The sequence below is a fragment of the Ananas comosus genome, linkage group 20 (genome assembly GCF_001540865.1).
Source record: "Ananas comosus cultivar F153 linkage group 20, ASM154086v1, whole genome shotgun sequence".
NCBI lineage: Eukaryota > Viridiplantae > Streptophyta > Magnoliopsida > Poales > Bromeliaceae > Ananas > Ananas comosus.
The window spans coordinates 409233-425858 of record NC_033640.1 but is presented as its reverse complement, the minus strand read 5'-3'; the positions used below and the strand labels follow the sequence as shown (position 1 = coordinate 425858).

General features: G+C 35.5%; 2 protein-coding genes across 2 annotated transcripts; both read left to right on the top strand.

Annotated features, from left to right (window-relative positions):
- Positions 796–9572, top strand: LOC109725808. Its single transcript, XM_020255174.1, has 14 exons — positions 796–1012; positions 2152–2225; positions 2347–2427; positions 3008–3083; positions 3497–3567; positions 5591–5692; positions 6175–6264; positions 6948–7022; positions 7104–7136; positions 7224–7304; positions 7806–7868; positions 8130–8207; positions 8290–8331; positions 8947–9572. Exons 1-14 carry the CDS (start codon positions 976–978, stop codon positions 9142–9144), a joined length of 1101 nt encoding a protein of 366 aa, XP_020110763.1. The 5' UTR covers positions 796–975; the 3' UTR covers positions 9145–9572.
- On the top strand, positions 10119–14955 carry LOC109725776 (gamma carbonic anhydrase-like 2, mitochondrial). The gene is made up of 2 exons (XM_020255124.1): positions 10119–10664; positions 14278–14955. The coding sequence occupies exons 1-2, from the start codon at positions 10250–10252 to the stop codon at positions 14652–14654; spliced, it is 792 nt and encodes a 263-aa protein (XP_020110713.1). The 5' UTR covers positions 10119–10249; the 3' UTR covers positions 14655–14955.

Below are 16626 nucleotides of genomic sequence, written 5' to 3'. Positions count from 1 at the left end.
TTATATATAACAAGTAGTAATTAATTTATTAAAATTTTAGAATTGGTGTTTCCTTATATATTACATTTATTTATTTATTTATTTACAATAATTGTAAGGGCTAAGAGTTAAGCACTAATTATCGAGGAGAAACGACATTTTCAACCGTCTGATTACGATCCAAAGGTTGTGACATTGCTCCCAGAACCTTCGGAGGAATTTTTTCCCTAAACCGGGTGTATAAATTGCACCTCACGTAATATTTATTTATTTAATGATAATTGTCGCAAGAGCATTTGCATAAAATGGCATATATATATATTTTTTTACGAAAAGTGTAAAAGGGTCACAAAAAATCAACAACCATAATTTATTATTTTTTAATAAATGTATATATTCTAAATATATTAAAAACACATATTTCGTTAGCTACGTGGTGTATAGAACGTACTTATAAACCGGGTCCACATAATTTTCTCCTCTCACGTATCATTGATGAACCGCTTATGATCTGGCCCTTATTTCTCCAGAGGTTTCAATCATAGCCGTCAAATAACTTTCGATTGTATGCGGTTCACAAATGAAGACGGTGCACGCGGTTCATTTAGGATTTTTTTCCAATCTGAATCGTCCGTTAGTTCAATCGGACGGCACATATCGCGTATCACGACTCCGCGATATAAAAAAAGTTTCTACGCGAGACACCGTATGCGAATACGGTATCTACGATGGCACTTCCGTAAATACGGTCACAATTATGGGCATCTTTATGAGTACTCAGCAGAGTATATTACGGCGTTTTGGCGAATACTTGGGGAGAGCTTGTGGGTAGAGAGTGGAGGAGAAAACGCAAAGGGTTGGGGTCGAGCGCGAACCCTAGAACTCGCAAAACCCTAGAAGGCGCACTCTCCGCGCGAATCGAACCTTCGATCGCGGAGCCAGAGCGATTCGATGATCGGTGGTGCCCGCGTGATCGTCTAGGGTTTTCGATCGGCCATGGCGCTCGGGAAGCTCACCCTCGTCATCGGAGCAGGTTCTTCAGTTCTTCTCCTCTTCCCCTTCCATTGATCTCTGATCCTCTTAAACCCGAGTGTTTGTTCGAGGATTTTCTGTGTTGTTGTTATTGTTTCTTTTCGATTCGTAGGGTTCCGCGAATTATTTGGTGTTAGGGTATGCTAGTGCTTCAATCTGTTGCGAACATTCTCTTCGTTGCGATTTAAACTGAATTTGATGTGGTTTTAATTGGTGGATACGTTGGTACTAAAGTAGAATGAGTATTAAGTTAAAAAAAAAGAAAAGAAATTAACGACTTAAAAGTGTTGTGACTGTCGTATTGATTGCTTAGAAAGCAGTTTTTGCTTAGGATTTGAGCGTGAGATATATCATGAAAGCTGTGGAACATCTGAGTGTTCTTCTTTGGTTTAGTTTTGTTGAGTAAAATTCTTGAAAGATCGGAATATTGAGTTGGATGTGAAGCAGAATAGGAGAGCAGGAGATAAGTATGATGAAGTGGCCTTTTGTGATAACGAAGTGAGTACTTGAAAAAAATGCTTCTTGTATTGATTTTGACATACTCATAGTTTGCCTAATTATGCTGATTACTAAGAACTTTTGAGCTTAAAGGGAATATTGGATGGTATAATATGTTAGGGTCATGGTCACTGGTCAGATATGGTAGATACTGCGTTTTCAGTGAACTGCCTGGAGTAGTATTGAGTAATGAATTTACAATCACTTGGACTTGTTAGAGAACATAGGCTCAGAAAAGTTTAGTTTGGGTTACCACATTTAGATTGTACTAAGTACAGTCAGATTTATATGCGCCTAAACAAAAGTTTATTATCTGTAAGCGTTCTAGGAGTTTGAGTTCTTGATGCAGACTTGCAATGATAGGCTATGAATTCTCAATTTGCTTTGATTTTAAGTAAATTTGATTGTTTTTAGATCTGTCATTTATGTTAGTTGTTGTTTCAAGTTTTAACCTATTTGTCTAATTTTTTCTTCTTGCTTCGAAGATTTCTTTAGCAATATATTCATTTCTTGTTCTGTTTGATGACCATATTTGTCCTGTTTGGACCCAGAAAAAATAATGGTATAATGCAAATTCTCAGGAGTAATATTTGACTTCCCATATATGTAAACTGTATATCAGTTTTCCGGTTATTGTTGCAGGAATTGTCGGATCCATACTTAGCGATAAAGCGAGCTTGTCTGACATAACAAAGATATTTTCTGGTGCTTCGAAGGTACTCCATCTAGAACTGTTTTAACATGGAATAGCCTTACCGACTATTGCTTGAGAACTGCCTTTCATTACTTAGCAAAATGTATATTTCTGTCCCTTACATTTGTTTCTGAATATTGTAGATATTCTCGAAGCACCTTCGGCAGGAAGATGGTAGCAATCAATCCACCAGTAAACCGCATACCGATTCTCTACTAGCTCAGGTTAATTATCTTGCTCCTGATGACTCTTCTCTTTCTTTCTTCTGCTTCTAATGGGCCATCTAAACCCTTTTTTTTTCCAACACCATTCGCCAAATGATCGAAGCGCCGCAAAATTTATAATTTTAACGATCGATACAGGGTGTTTGCTCGTTAAACGGTGTAAAAGAATCCAAATCAGTTGAATTTTTGTTAAATTTTTTTTAAAACTATTTAAAACAAGATATACACCTCTTAAATACAAAAATTCTATCATTAATTTTAAAAGGATATATATTTCTAGCCCTTCATTTTTGCATTCACTTGATGCACAACAGAACAATATCGAAAAATTTGATTTCTAGATACTTAAATGATCTGGATTATGTTTAACGGTATCGATCCTCAATTTGGAAGCTCTATCATTGAAAACAAATCGGCAACTACATAGCCCGTTTGTTTACCGATAGTATTCAAGATCAAAGTGTGTGTATGTAGATTTAATCTGCTAGTTTGTTTATACTTTGAGGCATTTTGTATTCCTTATTTTTTTCATTCAATGAACAAGCTCTTGTGGGAATTAAGGCACTATGAAATTCTACAGGTCGATATTCTAAGGCAAGAGCTGCAACGGTTCGCAACGAAGGAAGTTACTATTATTACTAATACTACCACAACAGGTTCGTGACATATGATTAAAAAGTTTCCAACTTCTGGCCTCATTTATGTGTAGGTTATGTACTGTTTGTTTATGAAGATATTTACAATCATAAGATTGTATATGTAAATATGCTCTTTCAAAATCTGAATAGTCACTTACAAAAATTGCCTTTAAGAAACTTCTACTGCAAACCATTTTCTTCCATGAATTGTATGGGTACCCAACTTTAGATGTGGGTAGTTTTGCAAGAAACAGCTCCTTTGACAAAGATTTATTGCTATGTTAGAAAATAATTAGAAAATAAGATTCATTTCACTTTTTGAAGTCGATTAAAGCGTAGCTTTTCCCCCTATGAAGTAATGAATTTAGAACTGCTTTATCCTTATCGTTTGTAGTGGCATTCTTTATCGTTTATCATATATTCTATTGCAGGTTCTGGTACATATCGTATAACAGCTGTGATTATTGTTGGAGCTGTTGGGTATGGATACATAAGGTGGAAGGTAAATGCTCTTCCAGCTCTCGTTCAAATAATCGCTTGAAATCTAGAAAGTAGAAAAAGGAAGAGCAAGCATTTTACAATAATCACTTTAGGACATAAGGCTTATGTCTTAATAGTTGGACCTAAACCACTTCTAGAGTTATAGGCGGTAAGGCTTTAAAGAGATAAAGAGAGAACAAGGAAATACAGAAATTCATGTGACATAGAAATGGATGATCAAGTCATCTCAAGATTGATGAAAATGAGACAATGCAAGGTGATTATTACCAGTTCGATTTTATTAAGTTTAAATTATGTATTTGACAATACAAAATATATTTTAAACATTTCACGGGAAAGTGGATAATGATTTAGGTTATCTCAAGACTTAACATTGATAGTAAAGGAACAAGCGAGGTGATTATGTCCAGACTAATTTTATCAGTTGATTGTAACCAGGCTGGATGTGCGATATAGCAAACACATGCTAATAAAACAATCAAGGAGAATCTAAAGAGATATTAGGATTTGTGTTGTGTTTCTCAATTCCCAGGTTGAAATAGCCTATAGCCATCAATGTTAATCATGTGAGGTCCAGTGAAGTCTGAGCCAGATACGTATAATTAATTAATACATATAAGTAATTAGTGAATACTAGTTTCCTTATCACCCGTTTGGCCTGACTTTTGCCGGGCCAAAACGTGGATCAGCCTATAACTAGGCATTTGGCGAGAAGGGCGGAACACACTTTTGTGCGTTCTGCAATCCTTCAGCAATCTGCAACCCAAGTGCAGAAGCTCCGTTACAGGAGCTTCTGCAGAAGATTAATTATATCTTTAGTCCTTAATCTTAGCATTTTTTTTTTTATTTTGGTCTCCAACCTATTTTTTGTAGGTTAATTATTATTTGGTTTAGAATTTAAATTTCATATTTAAAATCAAAATTTGAAGTTAAATTACATTTTGAATTGAATTTCAAAATTTATGATTAGATTGTCTTTAGTTCAAATTTCAAATTTGAATTCTGATCTGGAGTTCGAATTTCGAATGTAAATTCTAATTTTGCAGTTGACTTATAAATTTGATTTTGGGTTTATATTCTAAATTTAAATTTTTATTTTGGATTTGAATTTTAAATTCAAATTCAATTCTGCATTCAAGTTCAAACTTTGTGCTTAATATTAAATTCAAATTCAAATTTTAGTTTGAATTTTAAAGTTATTTTCAGAATTTGATTTTGAATTCCAGATTTAAAACGTGAATTTGAATTCAAATTTTACATTCAATTTAGATTTAAAATCAGATTTTAATATTAAATTTAAAATTTGTACTAAAGTTAAAACTTTAATTTCAAATTGATTTTGAATTCTCTCTTTGTCTCTCCTGTTAATTTTTACTTAATTTAATTTTTTGAATTAATATCTCTTGAACTTCTAGGTTCTTTAGTTTCATATTGCAGTTAGTTAAACAAAAATTATTGTTCGATAATAATTTTATTAAATGTTAGCTATTAGTTGTCATAATTTTGTTTGCTAAAAAACCAAGTTCTGTAGAATTTTTGAAAATTTTGACAAAATTGTTTATTTAATAGACCAATTCTTTTGAAATTTAAAACATGAAAAATTAAGGGAATATTAATAAAAAGTAATTAATTTGACCATTTAATTAAATTTATATATATTTAATATACTTTACTTTTGTAATAATTTATCAGAGTTTTTATGTAACAACTTTCTATAGTAGACAATATTTTTGTAACAAATGCTGTCAAACGCTCTACAAATTTTTTTTTTTTTTTTTAAGAACAGCACCGCACTATTTACTACTGTACTTTTTCAGCAGCAGTACTCCCTAGAGCCCACAACTAGGCCAATCGGACCCTTAAATTTATTATCAAACAACTATTCAAAATATATTACTAGAGCTGATTTGTATATCTTGTATAAAAGTCTAGTTAAATATTGTGGAACTTCTGTCATATTCCTCTGGATATTCTTAAATGTCTCTGTAGTCATGTTAATCAGAGGTTTTGGTCATCTGTTGTAGGGTTGGAAGCTTTCTGATATGATGTTTGTGACTCGGCGTGGCTTATCTGATGCTTGCACTGCAGTAGGCAAACAACTTGAGCAAGTTTCTTCTTCTATCGCTGTAAGTTTTTTTGTTCTTTTCAGTTCTTAGTGTGGTTTTTGATTTTTAATTGTCTCCGTCTTTTAAACTAATCCAATCATTACTTAGATGATGAGCTCCACTGCGGTTAATATATGTTTTTTCTATAATTAAATTACATCGTGTGATATCCTGTTTTATTAAGTTATGAACTGTACACTAACAGGAATTCTCTTTTAAAGTTTATGATACAAAGATTGTAAAGGATACTTTACTCAATTGAGGACTGCTTCCATCAAATGCTGTACTAATTTTAGACCATAAACTTTCCAAATTGTTCTTATTTTGGCCTGTTAGTTACAAGTTACATTGGGCTTCCGAAGACAAATAAAAATTTGTGCTTAGATGCTTGATGATGACAAAACATCACTATAAAGTAATGTTATCATGGGTTGCTTTTTTTTTTATCCCACTTCATTGCCTTCTTTTTCCTTCATATTTAATATCAAAATTCCATTCTGCAGGCTGCAAAGCGGCATTTATCTTCTAGGATTGATCGTGTCGATTGTCGTTTAGATGAATGCAAGGAGATCACTATTGAAACCAAAGATCAGGTGAGGGACCTTTTTTAAAATTTTTAAAATGCAGAAACTACTCTGACATTTTCTCAATTATGATTTTGCCCCCTGAAATTCAAAAATATACAGTAAACACCTTAATTAATGTGGTTTGTTACTTCGCCCCCTTCCATCTCATTTCTCTCAGTTGCCTTATAATCACCTTATAAAACCAGATAATGACTGTTCCGGAATACCCATTACACGTTTTCTATGGCTGGATCGATGTTATTGCTAGCCTTTTGTCTTCAAATGTGATCTCCTGTTTGTTGATGATGGGGTATTTTGGCCATGTAGGTGCTTCTTCATCTGATGAGAAAGGCTTCCAAGCTCTTTACTAAATATTATTCTGACCTCAACTGATTGTGTGATACATGGGTAGTTTTTAGAGATAGTAACGCATCATATATATATATATATATATATATATATATATATATATATATTTTGAGAGTAGAAACGCATCATATTTTCACTGAACACTGAGCCATATTCTTATATAACAATGAGGAAAGGGGCAACAAAGACAAACTGCATAAATGTTTATGGGGTTGAGTAGAGTTTTCTGAATGTCATCCCGGCAAAGTGATAATCAGAAAAATTAAAAGGGTTTTCTGCATTTTATCTTTTCACATTTTTGACTACCTGAATAAAATTCTTCTGTATCAACTCATTTCTAGGTCACTTTAATGCATGGAGACCTCAGTAACTTCCATCTGGAAATGGAATCTGTTCATTCTGTAGTGCAAAATCTGGTGAATTATCTTGCACTTAGCCTTATTTAACTCTCATTTCTCTAAGAATAATGCCGACTCTTAGCTTTTTTTTAATCTCAGGAAACAAAACTTTATGAGCTTGAGTCAAGTCAGGTATTTGAGTGCAATATCATTATGATGGTCTCTTCCAGCTTCTATCCTATAGTATACTAATAGGTAGGGTTTTGAATAAACTATCAGGATTATACAACAGAAGGGATATACAGATTATGCAAGTTTGCGAATACCTTGGAGCAAAACCGAAATGCAGAGTCTACTCAGGCAAGTTATCGTTGCTAAATTTGTTTTCATTTTATTTAGTATATTTGATTGGGCTTTGTTCCATATTGGTTATTTTTGAACTTATTGTTCTAGCATTTGTTTTAGTTGATGAAACTTCTTGTTGTTGTTTCCTTCTTCTATTAAGTCGAAAAAAATGTAGATTCATCCATTTTTTTATGGTCTCTGTGAGGCCTTAATTACATGGGATAAACCTGCATCACTACAATTTGAACTTGTAACCCGTACTAGCTAATGAAAGGACATGAATCCATTCAATATCTGAGCACTCCATGCTGATTTGTTATAATTGCTGCCTCCTCCTCACACTTAATTAATGATATATAGATGCAAAAATACCTTGTTTTACTTCATCGTCAAGGTTTGTATTCCAGGATATTAGCATGTTCATGTGCAAGCGTTATTAAAAAGGCATTATTTTTAATACTAAAGTTGTTATTTTCTATAGAAGGCTAGATCTAATCAACTATTTATTCTTTTCAGGCTTTGCCATCCAGTGCTTCCTATCCAGCTATTGAATCTTCGCGGTCTTCACCAGTCACAAGGGTAACTGGGAACTACTTTCCAATGAGACATCTTAACATATTAACGTCTTACATATAACCTTGTAGTTGGAAAATGCCCCACAAAACTGTTTTTTCTAATTAAAAACCAACTTTCCCCCCACGAAATGGATAATTGCTTTTCTTGGGGCATATATGAAAATTCAGATTTCACAGGGTGTATATGCAAAAATTCCATTGGCAATTTCGAAGCACTTTTTTGTGCGCTTGCTAACTTTGTGATGTCAATCACCAATCATAACAGGCTGGCTCTTTGCCCCCTCCAGCACTCGAAACACCTTCGCCATTAGCATCTTCATCAGCTTCAGTTGAGACACCTAAGGTTGGGATTCCTTAAATTTTGAAGTATAGCTGATAAATAAGCACCTTCATTTCATCTAATAATATTTTATTTCCTTTTGTAGGTTTTGCGCACCATGACAGCCATCTCTGCTTCGGGTCTAAAAGTAAACCACATCCCAATTGTTACATTCTGTTTCTTATTTTTCCTCATTGAACTCCTTGATAGGAAAAGATTAAACCGAATTAGATGGTAGAGTGCTTACATATGACACCATTTTTATAAGAGGCAGGTTTATATCCGTGTTGTTCGAAAAAGCTGTAATTTGCATTCTTTCGAATCTGCCCATAAACTTCCGATTGCATCTAGAAGCTCATTCTGGCTTTGTGCCACCGCTAGAAGCTCTAGGAAGTCTGCTTCTGCTTTCGAGCAATTAACAAATCTAGAAGCCAGGTCAAATTAGGAACACGGTTTTAGCGTTGCCATCAATCGGATTCATCTGTGATTGGTATTTTGCATGTGTGCCTCTAAAAGCCTAACTTATCTGCTCGTGCCCCTGCCCAGGAGTATCTAACACAATAACAGTTTTTGCATTCATGGCTTGGTAGGGGCATGAATACAGACAAATACGGTTTCCAATGGTGTGCATGTGCAAATACTATTACTCGGGATGGATAATTGCACTATTTTGCATATTTGCAGGGGTTACGTATGCCAAAAGAAACAAAACTTTTTTTTCTTTTGTTGCTCTTAATTCATGATTTGAACTCAATTATTTCAGGTGCTCCAGGCTAGTGCAATTCCCCCAGGCTTCTCCAGATCGAACTCTGTGAAACCAGTTGTCTCTGAACACTCCAACGGAGCCTCATCTTCCACCGAACAGAGCAACACTAATACCAGCACATCAAGTTCGAACCGCTTTGCGTGGAAGCTACCCGGACTCAACGTTCTCTCCCGAACCCGGAGTACCGCGAGCTGATGAACTGGCCCATTCAAGTGTTATTATTCTCCATGTGTATCATATTTCCTACTTGGCATTTTCTAGTTATTCGCAGTAGAAGAGAAGCGAAAATTTAGGTCTCTTTGGTTTTGCAAATATACGTGTTATATGTTTTATAGTGCTCAATTTACTCGTATCCATTTTGAGCTCTGAATTTTGTAGAAATCTAGAGATCTTTAAGGAGAGAATAATTGAAGTCAATTCATATGACGAACTGATATTTTAAGGACTCTATGAGTGAGAACGTTGCCTCGTTATCGAATAGTAACTCAAAAAAAAGTATGGCGAGGGTTTAATATCACAATCATCTGTTGAAGCTTGTGTTATTTTGAGTTGGTATCTGGGGAAAATAAATGTAGTTATACTGAATTTGAAGATTGTTATTCTCAGTTGATATATATTCCAGGTGAAAACATATGCGCCTTTACTGTGAAATTTAGTATTAACTTGGGAATAAAGAGACTAATAAACGATGGTTGTTTTTGTAATCTTGTTATGTAGTAGTTTTTGCCTGTTTGTGTCAGCTAATTTTTCTTGAGTGGAGCTCTCTGCTGAATCATTGGGAATCTTAGGAAGTAAAAGAGAGTTCACAAAAATATAGGATATGATTTTTTTCTCTTTTTATTATCCTCTTTATTTATTTTTTTTTTCCGTTAAATTCGTGGCAAAGTTAAAACTAAAGAAAATTAAAGAGAATATTTAATAAATCGAGATGGGGTTTATGAAGTTTTTTGTATATGATTTAACCAAATATTACTAAGGGTTCACAGAAAAAAAGAAAAAGAAAAAAATTACTAAATTAATATATTTTTAATTATAGAATACTATAACTAGTATAGTTTGTTACTGGGTCTCGTGACTCTCGTCCACTGCGACCAAATCGCGCAATCGCGCTGTGGAACCCGAACTCACGAAGCAGAGCAACGAGAGTTTAAACTCAACCAAACACGCACACACGCACACACACACACACACAAAAACTCCAACACAAACAACCCCTCTCTTTCCCCTTCCCCCCAATCGAAGATCGCAAGAGAGAGAGAGAGAGATAGAGAGGAGAGAGAGAGAGGAAAAAGAAAGAAAAATGGTGGCGGCTCTCGCTCGCTTCTCCCGCAAAACCCTAGCCTCCGTCCCCTCCTCCCTCCGCCCCCTCCTCAGCCGCGGCTTCCCCCTCTCCTCCTCCTCCGAGACGGCGGCGGCTCATCCGGCGGCGTCTCCGCCTCCTCCGGCGTCTTCTCCGGCGACCTCCGGGGATCGGGTGCGGTGGGACTACAGGGGCCAGAGGCAGATCATCCCGCTCGGGCAGTGGGTCCCAAAGATCGCCGTCGACGCCTTCGTCGCCCCCAACGCCGTCCTCGCGGGGCAGGTCACGATCTACGACGCCGCCTCCGTGTGGTACGGCTCCGTCCTCCGCGGCGACCTCAACAAGATCACCCTCGGCTTCTCCTCTAATGTCCAGGAGCGATGCGTCCTCCACGCCGCGTGGTCCTCCCCTACAGGTCCTATCAATTTTGATCCCATTTTCACCTCTTCACTCGATGGATCCAACAATTTGGTTTCGTTTTGATTGAAACTGAGACATCGAATCAGTTTATGGGATCTGCGAGATCTTACTACTGGTATAGATACCCGAATTTTTGGAACTTTTTATTTTTACTGCCAATCTTAAAGATTACTTGTAAACATGTTTAGCCTTAGATCACAGGTTAGTTAATTGTAGTGATTGTTTGAATGATCAAATTATAGCAGGTGTGATAGGTTAATTCCTTCAGGAAGTTAAGGGGAAAGAGGTTGACTTGTGAAATCCTTTGTTATTTTGATGTGTAGTTTAAAATGATAATATTGATTAGTAGAGATTGAATTTTGCGTTACGGGGATTTCTCAAATTCTTAGCAGAGTGTAGGCTACTACATTAGAATGCTGAAATTAATAGTCTCAGGATGCTATCAAATTATTCAAGTCCCTTCGAGCCAGTTAATCATGACTAGATAAACAGTAAAAGATCTAGTAGTAGAATAATCAGTTAAGTTAGGGTGGGAGAAAGAGGTAATGCACTAACGTTGTTCCGATTATCAAATATATGATGGATATCATGAGATTTTGGAAGTCGGAGCAATCTATCAACCGGTGGTGATGGCACTAGAGTAAGCAGTTGCTGAGTGAAATGACCTTGGAGCTGTGTGCATACTAGTGATTGGAGAAGCTAAAGGGACAACAATGAGAATTTGTACTTTATTTTAATTCAGTTAGAAAAGCGACAGAATAATATGAAGAATTTTAGAAAGCTTGAATGTCAATTCGACAGAAGACAGTCTTGGGAAAAGTGGATCCTAATTGCAACAATATGATGGAATTAATTAGGAAAGAACAGTGATATTAGGAGGACAGTATTTTTATTACTAGACACGCATTGAACCTGGTCAGTTGTCGCATGATAAACTTGATTTGGTTCAGCGAACCTGCTAGTTAATAGCAATCTTAGCTCTGCTAATATCACTAGCCTTTAGGAAAATAAGAAGTTGGTGATGGTCTTCTTGTTATTGTTACTGGCCATGGAAAAGAGTATGTCATCTTGCTTGAATTTAAAAGCGAAGTTATTGTTGCTGGTGGTGGGTTCTTGTTTTTCTAAGAACTCTTATCAAGTATGACCAATATTAAATGCTTATTTTTATAATTAAGTGCTTGTCTAACTTGACTTCGAGAATAGCTTCTCTACACGAAGAAGTAGTAGTTAGGCGTTTGACAAACAAAAGGCTTAAAGATTTTGCTATAGCTGGGAGATGAAAGAAGCTTTACGCTTTAAAAGCAAAATCTTCAATGTAAAGCTTTTGCTTTTGCAATAGGTGGAAGCTTTGGGGAGTATTGTTATGAGAAAATTGTTAATGCTTCTTCGAACAACTCTACTCAAATAGCACTTTTGCAGAAACTCCAGGTAAGGCCAAATAGGCACTTGAGCTTCTACAGAAGTGCTATTTGAGTAAAGTTGCTTGAGGAAGTATTGATAGTTCTTCACTAAAATCTTCCTTGTAGTTTTCTCCTGCAGCAGAAGTAGACACTTTAAGATGGAGTGTTTGCGTGTGGAGCGTAAAAGCTAACATTAGCATTCCGTCATAGCAAAAGCATAAAGATTGGTGTGGCAAACATCTGGCTACTACTTCTTAAAGTAGAAAAGCTGTTCTAGAAGCCAAGTCGAATAGGCACTGATTCAAGCATGTCATGCTTTCATAGCGAGATTCTCAATACTATTGCACAGTAGCTGTGAAACAACCTAAGTTAGGTACTGTTTGAGGTCAAAGCAAGGCAACTAAGACTATCTGTACTCTATAGCTATATCAGCTTCTTACTCCTAAAGTTAACCTTCCATGACATGCTCATTTTATATCACCTCAGCCATGCAAGTTGGATGCCTAGAGATTCGTCTCAATAGTCAACACACTTGATGGCCGTAGTCTCGAATCAATGAATTCAGCCCTCATCTCATGCTGAGTGCACTAGACTGTATGCTTCTACAAAAATTTATTTTCCTATTAGGATGTCTTTCCCTTGCCAAACTTTTGGACATGGGCCTTTGTTTCTCCATGTACAATTTCGTTTCGTTTTTTTTTTTGCTGAATTTATGCTTTGCTTTAATCGTAAATTATTCTCTAGCAAACTGAAACAGTTTAGTTGTCCTAGAGTAACATTTTGTTCGTTGGTAAATCTTTGTTGTAAACCCAAGAACCATTCATGTCCAGTTGTTGGAGAATAATTATCTCGCATTACCTTGCTCCTTCTGATGATTCTGTAGTTCTTCACATAGAAATGAATGTCTGTAATCATTACCGACAACTCAGTAAATTTATTGATCTAATCCCCATTCATCTTCTTTCTGGTTCATTTCCTTGATTTCTGCTTCATATTTTCTAACCCATGGCCACTGCATATGCAAGAGTCAGGTCATAGAGTTAGTACAGCACATTTAATAGTAGCTAATCTGATTTTTAGCCTTATTTTAAACAGTGAACTTGTTATTCTACGACGTACTTTGTTTCTCATATTTCCTCTACCGGTCCACGAAGCACCTAAATAAGGGCTTTTTTCTCTGTCTGGAGCTTGTATTATTTTGCTGTTCAAACATATCTGCCTAAAGAAGCATTCTGCTGCAGCAAAGCAGAAGGTTCAAATTGGGCCTATTTTTGGAGCCAAGAAGTTTATTTTGGGTTCTTTTCACAAAAAAATGCTGTTAGCTTTATTTGTTCATCATGCATTTAGTCGCTGCATCCCAACGTAGAGAAGCTGTTCTAGAAGTCAGGCCAATAAGTTCTATATGTGCTTGTTCATCTTAGTTTCAAAAATTTTTGGTACCCTCTTCTTGTTATATCAATCTTGTCAAAGACCCCTTTTCTTATCAGCAGTATATAGTACTTTACTGTGTGACTATGTACCTCCCTCTTTCATAACCGGAGCCCTTTTGGGCTTTGATCTGATCTGACTTTCTTTATAGGAAACAATGGCGTGACATATATGCAAGTCATAACTATAAAGATCCCCGGTATTCTAAATAGATTTCCTAAAGAATTTTTGGACCAACTTGACAGTCGTGAGTCTCTATTCGGTCTCAATAGCTTGTTCCTTTTCTATTGAATTTGATGTTTTTTTTTTCACTTTTGTCTTAATATTGTATTGCCGAAATGGTGTTGCCATATGCTGTAACAATGAAGGAATTCACAGCACCTAATGAAGTAATGAACAAGTAATAAACCTCAAACCCTTTGCTAGTGCGTGGTTGGAAGATTCTGTCCTTAGTACTGGGATTAATATCCTTCCTAAGAGCTTTGTTCTATGTTATTGCTATTTAGTTTGGTTAAAGTATCTTAAAATATATCTTAGAATATAGTTGATGAGTCAGTTTTGTACATATGATAATTAATTAATTATTTAGCTTTTTGAAATTCGTTCATGATATGTGATTTAGACATTTAATTTTGAAAAGTTGAATTTTAAATAGTTGTCATATGTGCGAAGCTGGCTTATCAACTGTATTTTGAGGTGTAGGCTGAGGTACACATTACTCTATCATTTTAACTATATTGAAGTTAAACCTTTCCGGTCCTTATTCTCTAGTTTCAACAGGACTTCCAGCCGAGACATCCGTCGATCGATATGTTACAATCGGCGGGTACTGTCTCTTGCGCTCGTGCACGATCGAACCTGAGTGCATAATCGGCCAACACTCGGTCCTCATGGAGGGCTCGTTGGTCGAGACCAACTCAATCCTCGAAGCCGGGTCAGTTCTCCCGCCGGGCCGGAGGATTCCGACCGGCGAACTTTGGGCCGGAAACCCAGCTCGGTTTGTTCGGAAACTCACCCACGAGGAGACTCTGGAGATCCCGAAGCTTGCGGTGGCTATTAACGATCTCATGCAAAGCCATTTCTCGGAGTTTCTTCCCTACTCCACTGCTTATTTGGAAGTCGAGAAGCTGAAGAAGGCTTTTAACATTCCTCTATGAAGAAGCAGTTTAGTTATTGCTTTACTGCTTTTGCGAGAATAAGCGGCGAAAACAACTATTTTGATACATTTTGATACTGTAAGACCATCCTTTTCTTGGGTAGAAGGAATGTGCTACTTCTGGGTGTTTGTGTATGGGTTTTATGTACTATTTATGGAATTTCAATTTCTCTTTTTTTTTTCTCTTCTTATCTTGTTCGTTTTGAAGTAAAACTGATCTTATGGCTTCGATCTAATGTTATTGTCGCGAACAAGCGGTTGACCATTGTAGAATAAGAAAGTAAGATTTTAATCTTGGTAAACACATTGTTCATTTCATTTCACTTGATATTGGTGTTATTTAATCTGCGAGAAAAATCATTTAGATGTTAGATCTTTTGATATATTTGATTTGAGCTATTTGATAGTTTTTGTTTCCATGTTTTGTACATTTAGCATTACTATTTTTCAATTAAAATGAATGTCCAAACTTTGTTCAAAGGAATCATCAAATAGCTGAAATTAAAATTATTGAAATATTAGATCATAAAATCAAAATATTTACAACTAGATGTTTAAATTTAATCCATCAGTCAAGTAAGTATGATTGAAATATTAGATCACAAAATCAAAATATTTACACCTAGATGCTTAAATTTAATTCACCAGTCAAGTAAATTTCATACATTTTCACTTTGAGAAAACTCTATTTGTTTATCCAAATATATAATGTAAATCTTAGAGCAAGACTGTTGTGCTCTTAGGAGACGCCGTGCTTCTGAGCCGTTTTCGATAATGGAATATTCGTATCAACTATCGGCTCTGTTAGATTTGATCTAGCATATTTGAAGCTTTTTGAAAATAATTTTTGCGATTTTTCGATATTATTTACCTAGTGATTGAAAGAGTTCAAAATCAATAATTTTTAATGGTTGATGTCTGCTGTTTTCAAATTTAACGGCGTAAAAGTACTCAAATCATATAAAATTTTGATACAAAATTTTTTATACTATCTACAACAAGATTAATATTTTTCATTGAAAATTTTAGTGCTATATCACCACTTTTTATAAAGTTTTTATTTTCAGCCGTTAATGTTAAATCCTTTTGATTGCTAGATTAGTGATATCAAAAAATCACAAAAAATATGTTCTAAAAACTTCAAATACGCTAGATTAAATCTAACAGAGTCGATTATCAATTCGAAAATTCTATCATCTAATACGGCTCAGGAGTACAAAGGCCTCCGTACTCCTAAGAGCACAGCACTTTAGGTGGATAGTTATTCTGTTTCTCCTTCTCCTCCTTCACTTCTGCTTTCTCGTGCTTTTTCTATACCCAACATCTCTTTGCCCTCCATCTCCAACTCTACCTCCACTGCAGTATCTCTGGTCATACATTTTTGTTTACTTAAACTAAAAAAAATTAATCAAAGGCTAAAAATTAGAGAATAAAAAAGAATAATTAGAAGAGAACGAAAAAAAAAAGAGCACTATTTTAAAAGAACGTTATACTGTTATAAATATAAATTATACTTTTAATATATAAATTACATTTTTTAAGATAAAAATTACACTCTTTAAATAAATTTAGAAATAATTACATTATTTTTTCTCCTCTTCTTTCTTTATATTTCCTTATGTTTCTTCTATGTCCAACTCCTTTTCGTACTCCCCCACTCCAACGAAAAATTTTAGAATGCAACGGGTGTATTAGTGACGTGGCGTAACAAACCAATCAAGTTAATCCTTTTAAGGATATATGTCCCATCATGATTGTAAAAGAGTATTTTAATTATACTTTTGTTTGAAAAGAAGGAATGTGATTAACTTGTTATTGATAACGTGGTGCAAGTGTGACAGTGTAGAATTCCTCCACTCCAACAACTATTCGAAATTATACGGGACATTCTTGCAACTAGGCGCGCGCGAAGTGCGGGACAACTCATCACGTTGCCACGTTACGAATTCCTATTGGTCCGGGAAACACTCATC